This window comes from Chaetura pelagica, unplaced genomic scaffold (genome assembly GCF_000747805.2).
Source record: "Chaetura pelagica isolate M959 unplaced genomic scaffold, ChaPel_1.0 scaffold300, whole genome shotgun sequence".
NCBI lineage: Eukaryota > Metazoa > Chordata > Aves > Apodiformes > Apodidae > Chaetura > Chaetura pelagica.
In genome coordinates, this window is record NW_009951945.1 from 50,527 (window position 1) to 75,372 (window position 24,846).

At 42.7% G+C, this 24,846-nt stretch overlaps 1 protein-coding gene across 1 annotated transcript in view; it reads left to right on the forward strand.

Annotated features, from left to right (window-relative positions):
* Positions 1 to 24,846, forward strand: part of UNC80 (unc-80 homolog (C. elegans)) — an 88,370-nt gene that overhangs the window by 41,895 nt on the left and 21,629 nt on the right. Inside the window, exons 20-36 of the mRNA XM_009996904.1 lie at positions 980 to 1,080; positions 2,368 to 2,454; positions 3,231 to 3,414; positions 4,095 to 4,189; positions 5,101 to 5,190; positions 5,563 to 5,664; positions 8,108 to 8,288; positions 9,199 to 9,467; positions 10,480 to 10,614; positions 11,745 to 11,883; positions 13,912 to 14,008; positions 14,708 to 14,878; positions 15,077 to 15,169; positions 16,225 to 16,260; positions 16,589 to 16,807; positions 21,028 to 21,228; positions 23,847 to 23,970. Coding sequence (XP_009995206.1) covers positions 980 to 1,080; positions 2,368 to 2,454; positions 3,231 to 3,414; positions 4,095 to 4,189; positions 5,101 to 5,190; positions 5,563 to 5,664; positions 8,108 to 8,288; positions 9,199 to 9,467; positions 10,480 to 10,614; positions 11,745 to 11,883; positions 13,912 to 14,008; positions 14,708 to 14,878; positions 15,077 to 15,169; positions 16,225 to 16,260; positions 16,589 to 16,807; positions 21,028 to 21,228; positions 23,847 to 23,970 — 2,324 coding nt within the window. The remainder of the gene's footprint in view (positions 1 to 979; positions 1,081 to 2,367; positions 2,455 to 3,230; positions 3,415 to 4,094; positions 4,190 to 5,100; positions 5,191 to 5,562; positions 5,665 to 8,107; positions 8,289 to 9,198; positions 9,468 to 10,479; positions 10,615 to 11,744; positions 11,884 to 13,911; positions 14,009 to 14,707; positions 14,879 to 15,076; positions 15,170 to 16,224; positions 16,261 to 16,588; positions 16,808 to 21,027; positions 21,229 to 23,846; positions 23,971 to 24,846) is intronic.

Sequence of the window (24,846 nt, forward strand, 5' to 3'; positions counted from 1 at the left end):
TTGTTAAAAAGGTAGCGAATAATCTATTAAATCCTCACAAATTATTTGAAAGTACATGGACAACAGAAATATGACTTTGTAGGGGTTTTACTTCTCTAATTGTGTTTGGTTTTGAGGGAATTTTGCTCTTTTGGGGCCCCAAAACAGCCCCCAGCTCAAGAAAGATAATGAGAAACTGAAAAGAGCCTAGTGGGGGGATGTCAGGATGATAAGAGGCCTAAAGAAGCTGCCCTGTGCAGAGTGATTGTTGAGGCTGGGCTTGTTTGGTGTGATGAAGAGGAAACAGAGTAGGAGGAACTCTAACCCAGAGGTGATAACTTGCAAAGTTCAGGTTAGGACTGTTGCCCTTCTGTTCTCCTAACTCATCATGTCAGCTGATTGCACATTTAACTTTCTGTTACATTTTTTATTCAGTTTTGGGTGGATGCAATCAGCCACCTAAATAATGTATGTCTCATTTTATGATCAGAAACTGAAAACAAAATAATGAATAATACTCTGATGTTAATCTTTACAGGATTGCAATTAATTACACTTTGGGGAGTTAATCATCAGCACAAATCCCTGCTGACTATATAATGCTGTTCACGAATACATGATAATCACTCAGTGAATCCCCACAAAATTGTACTTCTATGCATGATCACAGAAGTACATGAAATGTTTTCCAGTTGCCAGATTTGTCAACGTGGAGTTGTAAATACAAATAGTTATTTCTTTATTGTTCCTCTGACTACAGTGGTGAAGTGCTTCGTGTCACATCACCAGAAGCTAAGAAAGGTTCAAATATTAGACCTGCCTTTACTGCTTGAGAAGACTGCACTGGCGACCAGGAATCCTAGTGCCTCAAAGAGCAGCATGTTTCCGTACAAAACATGACAATTAGGGTAGAAGCTTAGGAACATCTGTGTCTAAGAGCACCAGTTCAAGGCTTTTCCAAGGGGGACTGTTCTGACTGTGTTTTCTTGCTCTCTCACAGTGAGCGCAGTTGCTCAGCAGGTCCTGTGGAACTGCTTAATTGAAGACCCCTCTACAGTTCTGCGCCATTTCCTTGAGAAGCTCACAATCAGCAACCGACAGGTAAACCCTTCCTCCCCACCTCTGGGTGTCTTCATTGCTTAGAGCAGGGGAGCACAGCTGCAAGCAGAATCGCTCTGTGGCCATCACTGGAGAAGAACATTTGATTTTACAATGTAGCTTGAAGTCTTTTAGGCCATATCATCAATTGGTTTCACTCTTTGTCCGCTAATGTAAATGGCTTATAGCTGATTTGCTACCACTGAAGGATCTGACTTGCTCTAAGCAAAGCTTTGAACAGTTGCTTAGTGAAGCTCAACCCTTTCTACCTAACACAGGTGATACTGCCTCCACCCATGCCACTCTGTTCAGCTTCTTCTGGAAGAGAGGGGTGGCCTTGTCTCTCCCTGGCATTTAGACTGCTTTCTAGTGCCATAACTAAGCTTTATGGAAGAAAGGCACACCAGTTCTGACTGCATGAAAGGCAGTGAGACCCTCCATACTGCCTTCTCAACTGTACACTTGGTGTACAATATCAATAATAATATCACTGTCCTCATTTTCCAAGCCATCACCTAAGAACTGACCACAAAATTAATATTACACCTTGAGAAAGGCCAGGAAAGGCTGCTTTTTGACTCCTTAAGTAATCAGGTCTCAGTGGCCTTGCTATTCCTGAGACTTTTTCAGCCATAGTTCCCAAAGCTTCTGTTCAAGTTCAGGGGGTCACTTTTTTTTGTTAAGTATCTCTGAGAAGGAAGCTTTATGCTGTCCAGACTCAGAGGCCTCCGAGCTATCATCATCTGCTGTTTTAGCATCTATTAATAGGCCCATTACAACCATGAGTACAGAACAGAGAACAGGTGTATTTCCTTGGAAGCTTCCAGCAGGTGATCACTGGCTTGGGTTGTCCTACGCATATTTATACCCCTAACAGTAGCTCAAATCTGCTGTTGGTTGAGGATGAGGGCCGTAGAAGAAATTTATGATACAGTCTGTCTGTCTTTAGCTAACAGTGAGATTCCTTCCCCTCTATCCCCTTCCCAGCATAAGAAATGTATTAGTCTAAATTTAAAGCAGGCAGACTCTAAAGGAAGGAAGTTAGTCTGCCCTCACCTCTTACCCAGCAGCCACAGCTATTGAATTGAGCTGAACTAGATTCCACAGATGATCTAGGTGGCCATTTCTTGGGATAAGCAACACTGGGATTATCATAGGGAGAGAAGTCCAGAATCAGGATGCTACAGACAGTACAAATTACAATAGGAGGTATTTGCCTCACTCAGATAAAAAAGAAAGACGTTCTCCATTTTGTGAGGGAAAGAAAAAAAACATTTCTTCTTCTTCCAGGATGAGCTGATGTATATGTTAAGGAAGCTTCTGTTGAACATTGGAGACTTCCCTGCCCAGACATCTCATATCCTCTTTAACTACTTGGTAAGTAGCTTGTGGGTCCACTGTGCCATCCAGGATCTCATATGTGTCCTAAGAAGATAATGTCACAATCTGCAAGGAAAAGAATGCTTTTAACTTTTCCTTTATAGGTCATCACTGCTTCTGGTTGTGGGTGAAGGTCCCCAGGCTTAGACCAGCCTTTCTTTCCTTTTAGGAAGAGAAAAAGGAACCTTTAATTTTTTGTGAAACCCCAAAGCAACCTGTCATGGATTTCTAAATTGAACCATGGACAATAAGTTGCAGACCAACAGTAAGACCCCAATGCCAGAAACTTTTAATGATGTCCCTTAATTTTGATTCAGGAAGTGCTTTGCTCTTGGAAAATCCTATTGGAGCAAATCTAGTATCTTCTTTCCAAACTATGGAAAATGCATTTGCTGCAGTTCTGTCAGTTAGGAGATGAAAAAATAAAGACATATGCTACTCCAGGTGAGTTGTCCATGTGGCAGCACATAAGAGCAGAAGACATAGGAATTCTCTTATTGCAAAGGTTCTCCCTTCTCCTTATTATAATGGCTTTTGAGGCTGGGCTGCAACAGTACTTTTTTCCCCCATCCCTCATTCTCTCTAGAAAAAGGAAGACTGGTACAGGCAGATACTTCTGTATTATGTATCAACTTCCAGGATGCAAGTTTAAAGAGTTTATCCCGCAGAGTGAAGAAAGGTAGAAGAACAATATTCTTGTTCTGTGTTTATACTATGCTCTGCACAGTTAAGAGTGTGTATAACCTGATATTCCTTGTACTTATTACCTACAGGTAGGACTGATCATGTATTTTGTACGCACTCCATGTGAATGGGGGATGGATGCAATATCTGCCACCCTTACCTTCCTTTGGGAAGTGGTGGGCTATGTAGAAGGACTGTTCTTCAAGGATCTCAAGCAGACTATGAAAAAGGAACAATGTGAAGTGAAGCTGCTAGTGACTGCCTCAATGCCAGGTATAAGAAATTATTCTTTAAATTGCCTTCACTTTCAAGTTCATGACCCCCTCTACCAAAAAAGAGATCCATCAAAACTAGATCAGAAAAAGATCTGCTACAAATGGCTGCATGTTTTAAGTCAGTTTTCCTTGAGTTGTGGATTCAGTCAGTAAAATCCACCTATAATTCCCTGAGATTCAGAAAAGTACTTTAAGAGCTCTAAAAAGAAGCCAAGTGAATGAGAACAGTCTTTTCAACCCAGAGCTTTGTGCCAGCTGGTATGTGAAAGGCTAGCAGGGTGATCATTGTAAGACTGTGCTATTCAGACTCAGTTTGATTTGATGCAACCTCTCATTTAAGTCTTGGGAGATGCCAAGAAGAGCATGCTGTGAGCCTGGGACTTCATGAGTCAGGTGAGGGATATCTTGCTGAAAAGCAGATTTGACCTTTTAGGTTTGTTACTTCCTCGGAGTGACAGTTGCTGCTAAAGTCAGCTGAATCCTTTAGGAACAGATCAATTTCGTATTAACTGTGGAAGTGTGAGGCTATGCTAACACTACAGAATGGTTTCCAGCCAGCGCCATCATTGTCTCTGCTGAGGAATTAATTTTATCTATCACTTTTGCTCCATGAGCAGTCTTTTGAAATTGAGTTAATTAGATAGGCCAGGGAGAATTCAACTGTTTTTCTTCCTTTAGGCACGAAGACCCTTGTTGTACATGGGCAGAATGAGTGTGACATCCCAACTCAGTTACCAGTCCATGAGGACACACAGTTTGAGGCTCTTCTGAAGGTAGGAGTGAGTTTTTTGAACTGACAAGCTGCTTAATAGTGCATTTATCTGCCATATCTGTATGCCAGCAATACATTCTGCCTGATCATTCTGCTTCAATGGGGGGGAAGAGAAGTTCTGCTGTAACAGGCATTTCTGTCTCCATATGAGCAGAGCTTGGTTGCAAGAAACAAGATCCCATACTCAAGGATAATAGAAAGGCCCTGTCCTCACAGACAGCCAAAAACCCCACAAATGCAACTACATTTGAAGGCACTGCAGTTTGTTGGGTATTTGCTGCATGCTATCTTTTGGATAAATACATAAATAATTTAAATGTTTAGTTTTATCAACACTAAAGACTGAAAAGTATGATAATGATAGGAGCAGAAATGATGGTGCAGTGGCCATGACAGTATCTCCAGATCTGGAGATGTGAGGTCAGTTCCCTCTTCTGCCAAAGATTTCCTGGATGACAATAGCTGAGTGTCATATGAAAGAGATTTGTAAAAGTTTGTCCAACTATGTTAGATATGAATTGGAATCACACATCTCAGTGCTCTGAAGGATTGGAACTTAAGTGTCTCTGTACGTCACCTATCAGTAAAGCCTGATGTAGAATGGAACTGGAAGCTGCAATACCCAATGTGGCTTATATAGCCAGACAAGCACGTGCAATGTGAAGACATTAAAGTAAGTAACATCATTGCTCAGGACTGTGATTTCAGCATGCCTTGATTATCACAAACATATTAATGCACTTTCAGATTTTAAAAAAATCAATTGAGAATTGATGGCACAGGAGTGTACCAGCCTGACTAAGGCACTCTGCTTTGTGCTTTTATACATTATTAACTGGTTATTCTTTCTGATGTTGTGGTCTTAGACAAGCAGGTAATAAGTAACAGAATGCTTTTCTTCTTCCATTTCAGGAGTGTTTGGAGTTTTTTAACATACCAGAAACACAGGCTTCTAATTACTTTTTAATGGATAAGCGATGGAATCTTATTCATTATAACAAGGTAAGGCAAAGGTCATGTCCAGATGACTTTGGTTTTGCCATCTTTTCCCTTTTTAAACACTGGGGTTATCTAAAGAAGTACAAGCAGCACATAAACAGACACAATTCTGTCCTATGTGCACCACATCTTGGATATTTGTATGTGGTGAAAGACTGGGGTTTGACAGAAGAGGCAGGAGTGGAGTCCTTTGCTCTTAAGTCATTCATGTCTAGCTTTCTTGGAAGAGAGCGAATTTATCTTCTTTTATGCTTTTCCATGACCTGACACTGACTGAAAGTCCCTTCCCAAAAGCTTCAGAAAGGGCTGAAGGGCCTTTTATTCAGTCCTGTTGAGTCACGTTGTTACAATTACACTTGTTTCCTTTCCTGGCAGACCTACGTCCGTGACATTTATCCCTTCCGGAGGTCAGTTTCTCCCCAGCTCAACCTGGTGCAGATGCATCCAGAAAAGGGTCAAGAGCTCATTCAGAAGCAGGTATCTTACTGTCACCAAACATCTCCCAGAAACAAACCCTGTAGATAAACCTTTCTTTGCACTTTAAAGGCCTTCACTCATGCTTTATGCAGATAGTGTTGCTGGAGAAGCCATTTCATGAAATCTGCCCTGATGCTGTTGGACAGGTGTATAGTGTTTTAAGAACTGCACTGTGAATGCCCTCTCACGTTCTAACCACCAGTTTCATTTAGGTGTATCATTTTGTACTCTACTACACTTGGCCAGAAGTACTTCAGTTGCCTCAGGTTCAAAAGTTACAGAATCATAGAATGGTTAAGGGTGAAAGGGACCATGAAGATCATCAGAATCCAAGCTCCTTGCTAGGAGCAGGGACACCTCTCACTAGACCAGGCTGCATGAGGCCTAAGGTTGCTTATTCCTTTCTTAAACATGACTTCTGATTCTTTAGGAACTCATTTAAGAACTTTTCTCTGCAAGTGTCTCTGGCTGTGGAGCAGAAATTGTCTGTTCTGTCTTCCTCTCTGCCCTCTCACTGTAGAGAATGTCCCTGCCTCTCCTCCTTGCCCTGCTTTCTGATATTCGTCTTTTACCATAGCCACCCTCAGAGGCACAACAGTAGCAATTTTTTGTCAGGGGAATATCTGCCCTTAGAAGTACACTGTCTTCCCTACCCTCCAGCCTTGTGACCCATCTGTCCCATCCTGCTAAAGCTCCACAGCTCCCAGGATCTCTCCCTTAGGAACTAAATTCTAACCAAAGCAGCAGGGTAGTGCTTTTAATGTGCTGCAAATCCCTACAAGTGTCATTGCTTTAAAGAGTAAGACAGTGGTACTGAGCTCACTCAAGCCACGTGCTGTGTTTTAAAAAAAAAACAACAAACCCGAATTGATCTTGGTAGTACAGGGCTGAGTGTTTAGGGAAAAGTCCCTCTAGCTGTATCTGCAAAGGATGATAATAAGCAGGAAATAAAAAGGAGAGGGAATGTTACTAAACTGTATGAGTTTGGCATTAACAGTTATATTATTCCAGCCAAAAAGCAGCTACTGCAGTTGTGTCCCTGCCAATGTGACTGCAGGGACAGGAAAATATCATCAGGAATGGTTATAAAAAGCAGCTATAAAGCTGCTTAAGAGCGACTGCCAGCTAAAAAAATGGAGAATATAGTTAATACTGTCTCATATGTATACGGAACCCATTTGGTTCCTTCTCTGGCAGAAATTACTGTCATTGTGGTTCTAGAAGATGTGTGCCATGTATCAAATAAATTAGTTTGATATAATTTGCCTGACACCACAAGATTAAAATGGCCTGACCAATTTTGGCAGGGCTTTATTTTACACACAGAAAAATGTACGGTTTTCTATTTAGAGTACTTAGAGGCCAAAATATTTCCAAGGTAAAACTGAAATCAAGCATCTACCAGCCTCTCTGTAGTCATGCAGGAAGATTCATGCAGGAAGTTGCTGGACAACATCCAGCTTCAGCAAAGAAAACAGCACTGTGGAGTCTACCCACAGAGCAGCAATCCATGGGAAAAGTACCTTCTTTACTGCTGATTGACTGAGCACCCAATTCTAAGCTGAGTGTACTTCAGAGCAAGGTCATAGCAACTCCAGGATGTGGGAAGCTCAGCTTTGTCACATGTTAAGCCACATGCTTCAAGTTTTGGCTTCATCCCAGTAGCTAAGAGCTGTCTCAAAACCGTTTCCAAAGACAGTTGCTTCTACTGCTGAGCATCACTCTGCCTTATGGTTACTTTTAGCATCAAAATAAATCAGCTAACTGGACTACTCCCTACCAGTGAAAAGTTTAAAGGAGGCTGGTGGAATGGAACTTGGTTTCCTACTTGGTGTAAACAATAATGGTGTAAGCAATAATCTGAAGTCGGCAGGACTTTGCTCATTTTCAATAACTCAGCATCTGGTCTGCTTTGTTTTATGTCTACTTTTGTTTTGCATCTGTGGCCAGACATGAGCCAGCCTGAACCTAGAAGGTAGATAACAATTCCAACCTCATATTGACTATGATTTAAGACCTTGCAGAGAGCAACTGCAACTTTTGACTGGAGATTGCTTTCAGTCTGGAGTTGGTTTGCCTCTGAACACCCTGGGGCTCACACTGGCAAAACTTACATTAATCTACAAAAGACTGCATAGCACAGCTGCAAACTGTTTGACAACCACTCAGGGACCTCCACAAGACTGAAATAGAAAGCACTGTTAAAACCTCTTTTACAAACATGATCCATCTTTGTGGAGCTGGGCTGAAGAACAGTGCTCATACAAATTCTAGCAAAAAGGTGGAGCACTAGCCCTGTGGATTTCAACTAGTTTCTCTGGGCCATGGTTGCAGCATCCCTCCCATCAGAGAAAGCCATGGAAGCTAACCCAGGAAAGTGCATGTAAGTAGTCAAGAAGTTTTTGCTCAGACTGTTTTTGATCCTTGTCTCTTTTTCTCTCAGGTGTTCACACGTAAGCTAGAAGAGGTGGGGCGGGTGTTGTTCCTCATATCACTGACACAGAAGATCCCCACTGCCCACAAGCAGTCCCATGTATCTATGCTCCAGGAAGACCTCCTCCGCTTGCCTTCATTTCCCCGAAGCGCCATTGATGCTGAGTTCTCCCTCTTCAGTGATCCCCAAGGTATGGCCCTTGGATATCTTTCTCTGGTGGTTCTACAGGGCCCTGAAGGTTTCAATAAGGTAATTCCTTTGACCTAGAAACATATAGACTTGTAGCATTGCTGAAGGCTGCTAAATCTCTTCCTACTTAGGGAAAATGATAGATGGCTGTTGGTTTGTAAGCACAGCAGCAGAAAGGGTTTTGCTGTTAGAGGTCTCCAGACAAAGCTTCTTTCCTTGGACCCAAATGAGAATAAGTTAAAATTATGTATTCAAATTCTGCATGAAGCTACAGCTGGGATAGTGTGTCCAGCAGCATAACAGCACCTAAAAAGGTGCTCAAGAGTCCATTGCCACATTGAGGAAGCAATGGACTTTCGATGAAACAGGGCAAATTCTGCAGCAGGGATATAGAGACAGCTGTGTCTTTAAAAACTTTGCTCTGAAAGTAGGGTCTCCAGCCTGGCTTGGGTATTAAAACAGGCCATTGCTGCAGGGTGGTAAGCTTTGGCAAGTTCTGTAATAGGCCTTAGAGGCACTTGCTAATGTGCTGTAATGCATGGGCCACTTGAAGTATAAAAATTCAGCAGAAATCCACACAGCCATTCAGGTTGTGTGGGGCAGATCATGCACATGCAAGCTCAGATCTGTTTTTGCTTTTTAAGAGGAAAATTTCTAACCAGTGGGGAGCAGATTAAATGAGCTGAATTATATTCATCATTCATCTTTATGTGCGCTGCTTTCAGTCAAGGTTTCCTCCAGCCCTGGGAGCTCTTCCAGAAGTACAGGATGGGTGAAATTACTTTTAAAAGGCAGAACAGCAGTCAGTGTTGTGGGATGGTTCCCTGGAGAGGCCTTTGGCCTCTGGGAATGTTCTGAGGCTTGGATGTGGAGGACAGAGTTGATGGCTGTTGCCTCTTCTCCCCCTGCAGCTGGGAAAGAGCTCTTTGGTCTGGACACTCTTCAGAAAAGCTTGTGGATTAAGCTGCTGGAGGAGATGTTCCTTGGCATGCCGAGTGAGTTCCCCTGGGGGGATGAGATCATGCTGTTCTTGAACGTCTTCAATGGGGCCCTGATCCTGCACCCTGAGGACAGTGCCCTGCTGAGGCAATACGCTGCCACCGTCATCAACACAGCTGTGCACTTTAACCACCTCTTCTCCCTCAGTGGGTACCAGTGGGTCCTCCCCAGCATGTTGCAGGTGAGCCATCTCCATGGACAGTATGACTTCAGAGCAAGCACGGTGTTACACAACTGACTGCTCATGGGGAAACCTTTAACTGCTGAATCCTGGTGAGCTCACAGAGTTTGGGGGCCCCAAGAAGACAATCAACATCATCAGAGTGGGAGGGCTCAAATCAGCATTCCTAAGGCTATATTCCCTTTTCTTCTTGAGTAAATAACTAGATTCTCTTTTCTTCTTTATATTAAATAAATTTATGTCTGTTGCTCTTACTATGTGCTTCCATACAGAAATGTGAAATTTCTGGGAAGTTTTTGGACCTTTTGGTATTCCTCAATGTTTTTCCTCTAGGGATGGCTGAAATTTGAGGAACAGTTGAAACGTCTGGATTTGTTACTTGCTGATTGAAACTAAATTATATTCACTTCTTTAAGTACGGTCATTGTATTATCTCCAATTTAAATAGCAATAGAAAATAACACTCTAGTGTTTATGAAAAACAGGATGTTGTCTTTTCACGTGAATGATGGGAAACACTGCAAGTGCTCTCCAGACTTGAAGTGCTGGCTTTGTCCAGCTATGGGCACATCAGTTAACTGAAAAGACTGCAGACTAAACAGGGATGTACATCTAGAAAACATGTCATATGAGAAAGGGCTGAAAGAGCTGGGATTTGATTAAAAAAAAAAGATTAAAAAGATGAAGATTGAGGAAGAAGGCAATAACTGGCTTAAAAAATGTCAAGTGCTTCTAGGAAGGAGAGGGGAGGGATCTACATTCGATGCATGGGACAAAAAATTTTGGAATAAAGCTGTGACAAAGAAGATTCAAGAGTAACAAGCAAACCTTTTTTCTAGGGATAGTTTGTCCCTGAAGTGCATTTCCAGGGAGGATGGACAAGTCTCCATCTCTAAAAACATTAGGCAAGCATATCAGGAATTACAAGGCCATAGCTGATTCAGTTTGGGGTCAGGGGATAAAGAGCCCTTCCACTGCAGCAGTACTTCCATGTCCTTTTTCATTTGCTCAGGTATATGCTGACTATGAAAGCAACCCGCAGTTACGCCAAGCGATTGAGTTTGCCTGCCGCCAGTTCTACGTCCTGCATCGCAAGCCCTTCATTCTGCAGCTGTTTGCAAGTGTGGCCCCTCTCCTGGAGTTCCCTGTGAGTAAAACCATCTCCTGAACTATTTCTGCATGCTTCTGTTCATCAGTTACAGAATCACAGAACTGTTCTGATTGGAAAAGACCTTTAAAATCATTGAGTCCAACCATAACGTTATCCTACCAACCACTAACCTTACTCTACCAAGTCCAGTACTTGAACCACGTCTCTCAGCACCATACCTACTCACCTTTTAAACACCTCCAGGGATGGTGATTCAATCACCTCCCTGGGCAGACTGTTCCAGTGTTTAATTACACTTTCCATGAAGAAGTTTCTTCTAATATATAATCTAAGCCTTCCCTGGTGCAATTAGGGGCTATTTCTCTTGTCCTGTTGCTTGGGAGAAGAGACTGACGCCCATCTCGCTCCAACCTCCTTTCAGGGAGTTGCAGAGAGTGAGGTCTCCTCTCAGCCTCCTTTTCTCCGTACTGAACATGCCCAGTTCCCTCAGCTGCTCCTCATAAGACTTGTGCTCCAGACCCCTCCACAGCTTTGTTGCCTAAAACTGAACACAACACTAGAGGTGCACTGAGCAGGTGGCTGAGATAATGGGCCGTTGTTATCCAGGCTAGTAAATGTGGTCTCGCTTTGAACTTCTGTATATAAATACTTATGTGTATAAATAGGGTATAAAAGGACAATAATGATTTGTAACTCTTTAAATGCAAGTCCCTTCTAAGAATGCAGCAATAGGAACTAAAAGCTTAATGCCAAGTTTTAGTACATGTGAACTGTAAGACTGGATTAGCCATGTTTTGAAATATTCACTGATTACTTTTCAACAATTTAATGAGTTAAAACAAGTTAATGGAATTTTAATTTGAAAGGGGACTGCCCAATCTAACGGCACGTACACTCTAAGCACACACTTCTTTCATCTTCACAGGGCAGCAGAGATAAGCTGTTGCTGAGAAGTGAAGCTGTGTTCATTTTTCAGATCACGCTTCCACTGTAGAATCAATCTGTTGAGCCAGGCAAGGCTTATTGTTTGATAGCAATAAGCTCTTGAACACCATCAGGGCCCTTTGCCAAAATAAATAAAAGGCTGCCCACACCTCCAAGTAAAGATTCCTGGGATGCACAGAGGGCCTCAGAAAACCAACCATGAATGTCTGTTGTTGAAACAGGATGCTACAAACAATGGAACCAGCAAAGGAGTGTCAGCTCAGTGCCTGTTTGACCTGCTGCAGTCTTTAGAGGGAGATACTCCAGACATTTTGGACATCTTAGAGCTGGTGAAAGCAGAAAAGCCCCTCAAGTCACTAGGTAATACCAAAGCACCCTTTATTCAGTAATTCTGGTTTGTTGTTTATCGATTCAAGGTGCATCTGATCAAGAATGATTTGTTCATAGAACCACAGAATCATAGAATCATACAATGGTTTGGGTTGGAAGGGACCTTACAGATCGTCTAGTTCCAACCCCCCTGCCATGAGCAGGGACATCTCTCACTAGGCCAAATTGCCTACACCCAACCAGCCCTTAAACACTTCCAGGCATGGGGCAGCCACAGCTTCCCTGATCAGCCTGTGCCAGTGTCTCACCACCCTCACAGGAATGAATTTCTTTCTAATACCCAACCTAAATCTCCTGGTTTTCAGTGTAAAATGGTTACCTCTTGTCCTATAACTACCACTCCCTCCCCAGCTTTCCCACAGCCCCCCCTTTAAGTACTTGAAGAAAGGCTGCTATAAGGTGTCCTTAGTCCAGGGCCCTTCTCCTAGAATGCAGTACTATATGTTCCTTATGCCTCATGAAGCTTTTAACATTAGCTTTATCACTACCATCCTTTTACTATCTTCTGCAGGAAGGGAGCTATTAATTTCTTTTACTCCAGAGCTACTTTTTCTGCATTGAGCCTAACAGTCTGAGACCAGCCCCTGGCATTTTGAATTTTATCATGTCTGGGTGAAGAAGGTGCCTAATAAACTGTATCATGCTGATGAGATCAGAGTCATCCTCTCCTCTGCTCCATGTGGTCTGGAGACAAAACCATCCTCTCCCACAGGCAAACTATGACTAGTAAATGACGGATGTCATTCAGATGTCTGACAGTTCTGTGTGCTAGGGGGCTTGTTGATTTATCACAAAGCAGAATATGTTCAGCTGCATGATGTATCCAGGACACTGTGTCCTGTGATAGTTGGCCATGTGATGGACCACTTAAGAATTTGGCTGCTTTGGGATTTGCAGGGAAATAATCCTTGCTGATTTTCATAAAGTACTTCAACTTATTTTCCAAATTTGCACTTCCCTTATATAATACTGATTTTGATGGGCTGTAAAACCTGTCTAGATTTAGAGTTAAAGGTTTGTTACATACTGAGATTTTATGATGCTACACCATTACATCACAAGTTACAAAATACAATGGTACAGAAATAAATACAAAAATTCCCTTTTTGTGGATTGTAGGAGACATTTATATGATAGTTTTGGGTTTTCTGTGGAAGATTATTCAAAGTAATCTCTGAAGATAGCCAAGTGTGTGTTGACAATGAGACTGTAGATTGTGTGCCTGATGTTTTCCATATGAAGATTAGAATTATTTGAAACATCTTGACTTACAAGTTCAATTGTTCAAAGTGCTTTACACACTTTGGGATCTTACCTTTGACTGGGGCTTCTGTATACCAAAGTAACTTCTGAAATTGGGACTGCAGTTGTATTACAAATATTAATCTTGGGACACTTCAGTATCTTGATGCCTGTCACTAATAATCCCAAAAGTAATATTTCTAGTATGGAACTTTAATACTTTTCAAAACTTTTTCTCAAATCACTAGCAAACCAGACTCACTTTTGTGCTGGTGCCCATGTGGCTACCAGTATAGAGGGGGATTGATTTTTTAAAAATAAAACTATCTTATGCCATCAGTGGTGTATCAGCATAATGTTTAGTGCAGTGGAAACATCTAGGAAAAAGTGTAGGGAGCATAAAAATTGTAATTAAGTTGATACATGTTCTTGTCATGTAACTTAAGATTTTGCTTGTGATGGGAGGATGTTTTAAATGGGATTCCAGCAGTAGCTTCAGGCCTTCTGCTTACCAGTGATTTGACCTACTGAGAACTGCTCCTCACCTACTGAGTTCCTGGACAGCAGGGTGGAAGTGAGAGAGCAGCGTATGTTTCCTTTATAGAGACAATTTTTTGTTAGAAATCAAGAGCCTATTTGGGATTGTTAACATGAGAAACAAGCAATTGAAGAGGGGAAAAAGGAATGAGCATGCTAACTCCTGTTATATTCAGTATGTTTGTGTGATAGTCTTCTCATATTGCTTTACTCCCTCAGATTTCTGCTATGGGAATGAAGATTTGACCTTTTCGATCAGTGAAGCCATCAAACTATGTGTGACAGTGGTGGCCTATGCTCCTGAATCATTCAGAAGGTGCTAGTCTGTTTTCTTGGTTTATGCAGACTCAGACAAGGCATCAAAGCAGCTTACAGCATGCCAAAGCAAGGCTGACAGATGGAGGCAGAGAATATAGAAATGGATTCCAAGCACAGGACTGCTCTGTGTGGCCAAGCGTCTTCCTGTTGATACCTGTCCTAAGGCACCAGCTCTAAATCCTATCAGCTGCCAGCTGCAGCACCAAGCTGAATGGCAGTCTGAGCAGCAACACTTAAGCTCTATTTCCAAGTGGGCATCACACTGTGTCCTGCGGGTTTCTGTTGTCAGAGAAGCAATGAAGAGGGAACTGGAGGGAAAAAACAGCTGGCAAGAACAGAAAGATTCAGAGAGAGGGGAGGTAAACTGGTGAGGCAAAAAGGTTAGTTTTAAGAGGGAACCAGAGAAGAAAGGAGTCTTTGGAAGGGAAAATGAATATCTGCAAATGGATGCCATATTCAGCAGATACCCAGAAGTTTGGGTTGGTTTTCTTAGTATTGTTTCATGCAGCAGCTAATTTTCCCCTGAAGTCCCTGATCCAAGAGGTTCTTTGGTCCAGGACTGCTTGTCTAGTGAGAAGCAACTAAATCACAGAGCTAGTGAAAGATCAGGGGTCTTCAGACAGAAACTTATGCCTTTGTCTGGTATAAGTTTCAGGACTGACAAAATAAAACAGACCAATACTGGTTATTTTTCCAGCCTCCAGATGCTGATGGTCTTGGAAGCACTGGTTCCCTGTTACTTGCAGAAACTAAAGCATCAAACCTCTCAAGTGGAGACTGTGACAGCAGCTCGTGAGGAGATTGCTGCTATGGCTGCCCTTGCCACCTCTTTGCAGGCCCTCTTATACAGTGTAGAAGTTCTCACCAGGTAAGCCACCTGGTTCAAAGGTCTGAGTCTGTACTTGGTTATCAGTGTGGAGAGAAGGAATGCACAGGAGGTCATGATATGCAGCTCAGCTTGAATAACAGCTTTGTTTTAGACACGGTAACATTAGTGCCAAATTTCACCAGATCACAAATAGAATTTCAGTGTGCTTGTTAGATTTATTCATCTTCCCCTTGCCAGGCCTATGACAGCCCCACAGATGAGCCGATGTGACCAAGGACATAAAGGAACCACCACAGCAAACCACACCATGTCAGCAGGTGTGAACACTAGGTAAGTCAGTGGGCTTTCCCTTCTTTCTCACTTTTCTGAGTGTCTTTTTTTGTTTGTTTGTTTCTCCCCCCCCCAAGTAAGTTAACATCTCATTGCTAAGAGTGCTCTGGGTTCTGTGACAGAAAACAGTCAGATAGAAATCACTCTCTGCATGAATCATCAAAGGCCTATTATGTCCATTTACAGATAGAATCAGTCTGCTATTCTTTAAGACCAGTTCAGGCATGGATGAAACACAGCTTTGACTTTCCATCTCAGATCAGAAGTAGATAAACCCCTTCATGCTCAAGGCTGCAGTGAATATTTGCCATCTACTTTGATTGCTAGATTACCCACATGCAGGAAAATAACATGTAACGGAAAGCAGTGCTTTATTATTTGTCTGCTGATTCAGGAGTGCAGCTAATATGTATCTGCAATGTAGACTCCTGATGCTGTGTAACTCAGACATCTTGGCTTACATTTCCAGACCTTTCTGATTATCAAACGTTCAGTCTCTGATCTGATATTTTTGTGCTGCTCCACGTTTCCTGCCCTCATTTCTTCTGTTGTGTTACTATTGCAACAGACATCTGCTACCAGAAGCAGGAGTCTCCTGATGATAGAATGATCACTGTTCCAGCCTTGGATATGTTAGCCAAGTGGTGCACAGTTTGTTAATGCTTTCTCAACAAGAAACGACAGGAGAAAATGACAAAGAAACAAAAAACATGCTGAGCTATTCTTTCCACTAGGTTAGTTCAGGCCTTATGAAATAGACCAAGCACACTCAGAGAAATCACTAAGAGAAGCTGCCTGAAAGAGGGCTATGATGTCTAAGCCTGAATTTTTCCTTTCATAACAAGGGCAATAGCTATAGGAATCCATTGTTTGCGGCCATCTGGGAGGTAAAGGCCATTCAATGTGCTCACTAACTGTGTTGCCATTGTTCCAATGACACAAGGTACCATCTGCCCACGGTGAGTCTACCTCTGGTCTAGAACCTGCTTTCAGGAAGGCACAGTTTAGTCACTACTAAGTTGCTATTTACAGCCACACTGTTTCTATTTTCCCAGGTACCCAGAACAGGGAGCCAAACTACACTTCATCAGGTACAGTAAAATCTTGGCCCAATCTTCTCTGACATGTGGCAAACTATTCCCCAGCAGTTCACAGGTCCCATCCACTGTTGCTGTGACAGGCAGTCTTTTCTTAGGGGAGGGCAGCAAAGAATAATTCATATGGAAATTATTTAAATTTCTATTAAGATTTGGCAGATTATTTATTTGTTTGTTTGTTTGTTTATTGCAGATGCAACCATCCTTCTTTTCAATTGCAGTGAAAAGCTTCTGTTGCAAAAAGAAAAAGCTGGAGAGGTTGTTACAATCTGTCCCTGCTGCATATGATACTTCCTATTTTTTCTGATTTTAAATTCTCCAGGGAGAACCTTCACTTACTGGAGGAGGGCCAAGGTCTTCCCCGAGAAGAGCTGGATGAAAGAATTGCCAGAGAGGAGTTCAGAAGACCACGGGAGTCATTGCTGAATATCTGCACAGAGTTCTACAAGCACTGTGGTCCAAGGCTTAAGATTTTGCAGAATCTGGCTGGTGAGCCCCGAGTGACTTCTTTGGAGCTGCTGGACGTGAAGTCCCACATGAGGTATTCCACAGGCATTCTGCTTTTAGTTGTTAATTTCAGGGCAGTTCCTTTCTTTTAGCTCTTAATTTTTCATAATAACAGATGGAATTACTTTTTGGTAGTGTAGTTGCATGTTACTTCCTGAAACATGCAGAACTTGTTTTGGGTGTTTCTCAGCTTGTACCTGATGTTGCTTGTGTGTAAGTTTTCCTATGCTCTCCTCTAGTCTCATTGAGACCCCCATCTCCAGTGGATGAAATTGCTCTGTGGAGCCTGTCTGATAGATCAGTATAAGCTGCAGTGAGGAGCAGAGCAGATAAAGCTGCCCCTGCAGGGCAAGGGATGGGGAGGCTGTCTAGGTGGCTTAATACAACCTTTATCTTCTCCTGTGACACTGTGCATCAGAACCAGCTGCTAACAGGCCCGAAGGGAAAAGAAACCACTGGACCAAATGGCATAAAATCCTGAAATATGGGGGAGGATGGACCAGGAGGCGTTTACAGGACCACCACCTCTGTGCATGACACAGCAGGTACATGGGTCCTTTATTAAGGTGCAGCACTGAGCCCAGCTTGCTGGTGGGATGCTCGCTGCAAACAATTTCATGTGTTGCTGACCTAGAAGTTGGGGGTCTTCTAAGGGCCGTCTAAGCACTTTAGACCTGATTCTCTGTGTTTGCTGTTCATGGTAAACACAAAAGAGCCTAAGTTGCTACTGAGAAATCTGTCTAGATGTAAAAGATAACAAAAGCTGTGACAAGAGAAGATGGAGCTGACTCTGTGGTCAGGTTTTCATTTGTTTTCTGGGGAAACTTCTTTCTCATCTAGTTTTATCTCAGGAAACATAAACTCTAATGCAAGCAGCCCTGATACTGAGTGAGCCAGAGTTAGCACTGTTTTAACTGGCACTGGCTAGAAGGAAAACTGGGATTAATATGTGGCACTCTTAGTGTATCCCTTGGCAAGGGTGTCACAAGGAGACAGCTATCTCCATTATTTTATGAGAAAGAGAAATACTTCAAGATGATTCTTTCAATACAGAACTGGTAAATACCAAGAAGCTATTTTTTTATGGCCTAAGCCAAACAATGCTCGGTGGAGTATTAGAGCAAACAGGAAAGATAGCAAAAATACCTTAAACTGTTTGGATTGGTCTCAAAAGTGAATCAGAACCACCTTAATAGTAATTTATATTGCTTCTTGAACCCCAAGAGGCTATTCTGGTTGTGAATTATGCCTCTGAGTGCTATACTTTTCCTCAGGAATACCCTGTAAAGGAAGCTGAAGGGTGACAGGTCCTAGCTATGTACTGAGCCAGCTCTGTTCCTGTTCCTGGACCAAAGCAAGCACTCTGAAAGTTCTTCTGCATTTTAGATGCAAGCTCTGAAGAAAACAGCAAAGCCCCTTAACTGGCAGATTCTGTCATTGAGATCTTTGGATTCAGGCTGTCTCAATGGAACACAAAATAGTCTTTTACATTAATGTAGCTCTTGTGAGCTGGGAGGTGGTTTTGTTTGGCTTGTGTGTTTGCATAAGAACTGAATGTTGCTGTTCCCCACCTCTAGCAAATGTTTAATAATTTAGAGGGTACTGTTAAACCAGAGATGTTTGTTTCCACAGCTGTATGTCATTCTTATGCTTGGCTGCAAACAAACTGAAAATCTGATGGACATGGCTGCTTTTGCAGTGCCATTTTACCAAGGGACACAAGCCTCAGAAATCAATACATCTGTTTAGCTGCACTGCAAACTCCCTGACTTTTAGTAATAGAAGCCTGAGAAAGGTCTTTAATCTTATGTAAGAAACGAAGGTGAGATTCTCTGGACAGATCATGTCTTTGGTTAGACACAGAGGCTTTTTTTCATTATTTCAATGGGAGTGAGGAACACGTGTCTGATGGATGAACTTCATTTAGTGCAACAATGCAAGAGGCTTGCTTCTTTTTACTATCCTAGTCTTAAATTTGTATGTCACATAAGAATGCTCTAATGTACTACCCAGAACTATCTGCAATTTAATAGTAACCTGGAAACTTCATTTCTACATGTTTTTATATTCCAGAATAATTGACTTAACTGTTCTTAAACTATTTTATTCATCTCTTAAAATATGAGTTTAACAAACTTAAACCCCTATGTACAGAAGGTGCTATTGGTATATTTTCTGGAAAGATACATTCCTGTGAGACAATATTTGTGAAGCAGAATCACAGTACATAGTAGTGGCTTCAAAGTACTGCATTCTTTTCAAGAGAGGTGGTCTGTCATGGCAAAGGTTACAGCTGTAAAACTAAGGGATTGATTTGCAGAAGATACTAAGTTGTGCTTTGATTCTCTTTTCTGTACTGAAAAGTGCTAGAAATAACTGCTTTATCGGGGTTGGAACCTGAATTGCTTTGTCACAATTAGCCCTAAATAAAAGCACACATCATCTTGATTCTTATACAAGTATCAGTGGAATGACTGACAGAGTTTAACTGCTACAGGAAAAAAAAATATTTCTAAGCAGAGTGCAGATATACCAGAATGTGATGTGACAGCTATGGTCTTGGGAGTCTGACAGATGCCATTTCAGAGACTTCAGAAAACAAGTTAATATGCTAGTAACTTCAGACAGGATTAATCTCACCCAATTTTAGCCATTTAAAAGTCATAAAGATCTTTATATACTTTAAGGCAGATACACAACCAATGAGCTGTTTATCCCACTATTTCAAGAAGACAAGAATTTCCTCTGTTTATTTCTACATAAAATGAGCCAGAAGATTAATTGAGGTTGATGTCTCAAGTTGGATGAGATGGATCTCGCACTTTATAATCCATAAGAAAGTTTTCTTATACCATTATGTGCCACTGATATTGTATAATTGATAATTTAAATTTCACAGTGTTTAAAAAAACCCAGACCTACTCCATAGTATGACAAAGTAGTTTTTAAAAGCAATCATAAAGAAGTACTGGATAAAGAAACACTTTTATAGCACTTTTGGTTCATCTGAGGAGCTCATGGCCCTTGATCTGTCTAAGCAGATTTTAAAGAGAATGGAAATAAGTTGCATTAGTTGAAGGCATTTCAGAAGAAATCCCCCCCAACATGAATGGGATTGTACCATAATCATCCACTACAAATCTATTGATGTTTCAGGGAGCATACAGGTTCCTCCCTTTGTTGGGAGATGTAGCTTTATTACTTGTCTTTGTCTACCAAAAATATTCCAGTATTTCAGTACGTCTTTGTCAAAGTGTAAGTTAAATGTTGCCATGGTATTTTCATGGTCAATGCAAAAAGTGCCATCAGCGAGGCCATCTGGGAGACTTAGAAGAAGCAACCGCAACACAATATGTGAGGTGTTAGGAGAAACAAATCAAAGTTGCAGAGAATAATTCTATAAAGTACATGTTATGTAAACCTATGAGGCGGCACATTATTTTTTAAATTTAATAACTGATGATGGAGCACCTCTTAAAGTGGTGACACTGAAAACCAAGCATAAAACCAAACCAAATCACTCATTACTTAACTGACAGATGATCACAGAATCATAGAATACGCTGAGTTGGAAGGGACCTATCAGGATCATCGAGTCCAACTCCTGTCCCTATGTAGGGCAGCCCTAGAATCACCTCATGTGTCTGAGAGCATCATCCAAATGCTTATTGAACTCAAGCAGGTTGTGTGCTGTGACCATTTCCCTGGGGAGCTTGTTCCAGTGCTAAACCACCCTCTGGGTGATAAACCTTTTCCTGATATCTAACCTAAACCTCCCCTGATTCAGCTTCTTGCCACTTCCCCGAGTCCTGTCATTGGTCACAGGAGTGAAGAGGTCATCTCTTCCCCTCATGAGGAAGCCATAGGCTGTCACCCCTGGGTCACAGATGTCACATCTATGTTTCAGACGCATTTGAAATGTTGTAATCTTACAAAGAGCTCAGGTACTTTGTTTTTAGCTACACAAATCCATGATTCCTGATGCTTCTTTGGTGCATTGAATATAAGTATAAAAATATTCTTTAGTCCATTCATGTGTACATAAACAGTGAAACCAGCAAAAGAATTGTAACAGATCAGGAACTGTGGTATCGAGTCTAAGAGTTTAAATAGCAGCACATTTGACTTCTGCATCTTTGTACTAGGTTACTGAAGATTTATCTCTTAGATCATTGGCATGTATGGAGAAATGCCAGTACATCTGCAAGAAATGCAACTGAATTTGATTTTCCTCTTCATAAACCCTGGTTTTAGATTGGCAGAAATTGCACATTCCCTGCTGAAACTGGCACCTTATGACACGCAGACGATGGAAAGCCGAGGTCTCCGGCGGTACATCATGGAGATGCTGCCCATCACTGACTGGACAGCTGAGGCGGTGAGACCTGCCCTTATCCTCATCTTAAAGAGATTGGATCGTATGTTCAATAAAATTCACAAGATGCCTACTTTGAGGTGAGCAGGTAGAATGAAAACCCCCTGGGGTCCGTCTCTGATGTTGCAAGCCTTGAAGTGTGGGTATGTCATCTAACTGAACCTGTCATGTTGTAGTGAATCTTCACAACATATCAGAAAATGAACAGATGTTTTACTCTCTGTAAGTGTGCATTTATGTTGACATCTCTGTTGTGTCTTCTGGTATCAAGAGGAAAAATGCATGGTTATTAAGAACTGCAGAGAGAACTTCCAGAAATCCAATTTTTCTATCTCCAGAATAAGCCTTCAGATTTGTACCATCTCACTACCCTCTTTATTTATCCTAGCTGTGAGCTGAGAAGATTAGTTTTATTTTTTAATGGACAGTTAAACTCTAGTAAGCGTATTTCTAGCATGGCTTCTCATGACAATACTGTTATGTTCTCTATAAAGTTAAAAATAGCCTGGAGCTATGCAGTAGGTTCTGAATGCTCCTTAGTAAAGGGAACAGAACTGCATCAATTGTATCTAGTCAGTGGCTAGTGAAAGGCTGGTGCATCACATAGTAGCATTATGGTACAGGCTTTGGCAACTTCAAGAAGTATTCATTATGAGATCGTTCCTGCCACGAATGCAGTGATACAAGTTCAGACCGGGTAGTATAAACCCTCTCAGCCCTGTGGATTTTCCAGTGACCTGAGTAAAGAGTCATTTGTCTCAGTCACCCTCATGGGCATATGCTTGAATAAGTTGCTTTGTTGGCAGTCTCAGCTGAGAAGCCAAATGATGTTAGAGAGCATCAGAATTTAGGACTGAGTTACTAAACTTTAGGTCCCAATGGGAATCATATGTACACAACTAAGATGGAGCAAATAACAGGGAGATGATCTCTTTTTGGCATCACTGCTTATCCCTTTCCTTTGGCTAACACTCTGCTTTGAGAAACTCCTGTCCCTGAAAGGAATTTAGAGGCAGAAATGTTAATATTTCTCCTTCCTGTTGGTTTGATTCTTTGCCATGTCTTGCTGCCTTCTGGCTTATTCTTTCTTTTCTCGCTCATACTTTCTTCTGCCTCCAAGGCAGCTTAGGGGTCTTTGTATTAAAAGTCTTTCCTCTTTCTTTGTGTAAGCTGAATGAATGCTCATAAATTAAAATTCCCTTCATATTCTCTATGTCTGTTCCTGTACCTATGCCTGGCTGAAACTGCGCTTCCGTACCCAAAGGGATAGAGACAGCAAAGCCACTGGACAAAATGGACGAAATACATTTAAACATCATTGGGCCAAGAAGCTTCTTAGAGATGGGGCTGGGTGCCAGAGCCCAGGAGCCATCCACTGGCTCTTATCAGTATCTTACATGCTGCTTCCTGTGGACACCCCACATCAAAACCAGTGTCTGACAGAGTAGTATATGTCTAAGAACAAAAACAAACTACCACTCTGGAGATTTAGGAACAGTGGATGCTGAGAGATTAGATGTCTGTTGGTCTGCATAAGAATTTAGATAGTGAACACTTGATCCCATGTGTCTCTGAGAAGTCTGCTGAGGGGCTTGACTAGGCTAGTGGTTAAGTCTCGAGCTGACAAGTTAGGCAAGCCCTGTTTTTCTGTCCCACAAAGAGTACAGACAGAAGCTGGCCTGAGAAGTATACTTACTTCCAAGGCTCAGGCCCTGAGGCATGAACCACTTTAATGTTACTTATGCTGTGTCTGCTTACAGTTAGGAAGCTCCATTCAGCATCTGTCATGAGCCCTATAAGCTATTTTGTTGCAAAAAGCCAAGTGTCAGGGAAGAAAGGATCCTGGAATGAAGGCCCTTGGTGCTGGTAGGGAATAAACCTGCCCTCCTGCACAGGGTGAGGGGAAGTAAAGATCGTATTAATGGGCCAGGTTAACTTTAGGACAGGCTCTGGCAGAACAGACTAGACTGAAAAAGTAGCTTGCAGAGGATACTCACAGCTGAGGGGGTTTCTTCCTTTCTGTGAGAAGATCCAGGGGCCAGGAGAGGTGGAAGAGCCCCCCTCAGCAGGCAGGCAGCCCTGAGCTCGCAGGCCGCTCTCCCCCTGAGGTGGCCGGCAGGTGCTTCCCGCCCTTTTCACGCGGGAGGGAGCGGCGCAGCTCGCTGGCCACTGCTGTTGCCACTGGGGCTCTGTTTCACCAGTGCAGGCCTCTCCGCTGTGTTTCTCGTCTCTCTCAAACGTGCTCTGTGGCTTTGTGCTCTCCCGAGCTATGTGGGTCAAGCCTTTCCTCTGTGGTGCACTTTGTGCTCATCTTGGACCTCGTCGCTGTCTGAAACGTTTCCTCTGTGGGCGTCCGTGTGTCGGTGGCCGTGTCTGAGAGCGGCTGGGGGGGGGCCGGGGGCCGGCGGCTAATGGCAGCTACTGTTGTATTGCAGGCGCCAGGTTGAGTGGGAGCCTGCCAGCAATTTGATTGAAGGGGTTTGTTTGACACTTCAGAGGCAGCCAATCACATACTTCCCGCCTCACCTTAGGTCTTGGGTCAAGCCTTTCCTCTGTGGTGCACTTTGTGCTCATCTTGGACCTCGTCGCTGTCTGAAACGTTTCCTCTGTGGGCGTCCGTGTGTCGGTGGCCGTGTCTGAGAGCGGCTGGGGGGGGGCCGGAGGCCGGCGGCTAATGGCAGCTACTGTTGTATTGCAGGCGCCAGGTTGAGTGGGAGCCTGCCAGCAATTTGATTGAAGGGGTTTGTTTGACACTTCAGAGGCAGCCAATCATATCCTTCCTGCCTCACCTTAGGTCTCTGATCAATGTCTGTGTCAATCTGGTGAGTAGCCTAGCGGCAACCCCGTGGTGAACCTTTGCTAAACTTCCCCCCTGCTGTTGACTTCTCTGAAGATGACGGCTCATTCCCATTCCTGCCATTTGACCTGTCCCCCTTGCCCCTCACAAGGGGACTTCGCAAGTGACACTAGAGATAGCAAGGTTCATTTTTGAAGTGGTGCAGGGGGAGATACAGTGACCGGCAGTGGTGGTCAAGCAATTAATTTCCGTTGCTTCCCACGCACCACTTTGAAGATCCACCTTTGCCAGACTGAGCTGAGAGTTGAGGGCTGCAAGTTGGAGAGTGGGGTGGTGGAGACTGCACACACCTGGTAGATACAGGGAGAGGGTGGCACTGGGGATACCTACCGTCTCCAGTGGGGAAGGACCCTGGTGGCCCTGTCTGAGGCCAGCCGGGGTTGGCTAGTTAGAAGGGTTTACATGGGTGGATTCACTCTAATGTTTGCAATGTCCCTGGCTTGATCTAGTACAGGTTTGCATTGTACAATGTTCAGATCCCACTCTTAGTAGAATTTATGCTTGTAAGTCTGTTACAACGGAGAGGTGATACAGATGGAGCCTGTCTGGACATTCAGGGATAGACTGTAGTGTTTCTGCAGCTGTTACACTCAGGCCGAACCCTCAGTTTGGTATCACTGCAATTCCAACCATTTGAACAAGCATACATGCTTACATTCCATGTACAGAAAATACAAATAAAGGGGGAAGAGCTGCCCTATCATTTTATTGTTATTGGGCTTTATAACATGTTCTTCTTAGAACAGAAAACCTCCCAGGTTTTACCAGTGCTCTGAGGAGCTTTAAAAACAATGATAATCAGTTAAAATGCAATATGAATTTTTGTCAGACTCCCATCCTT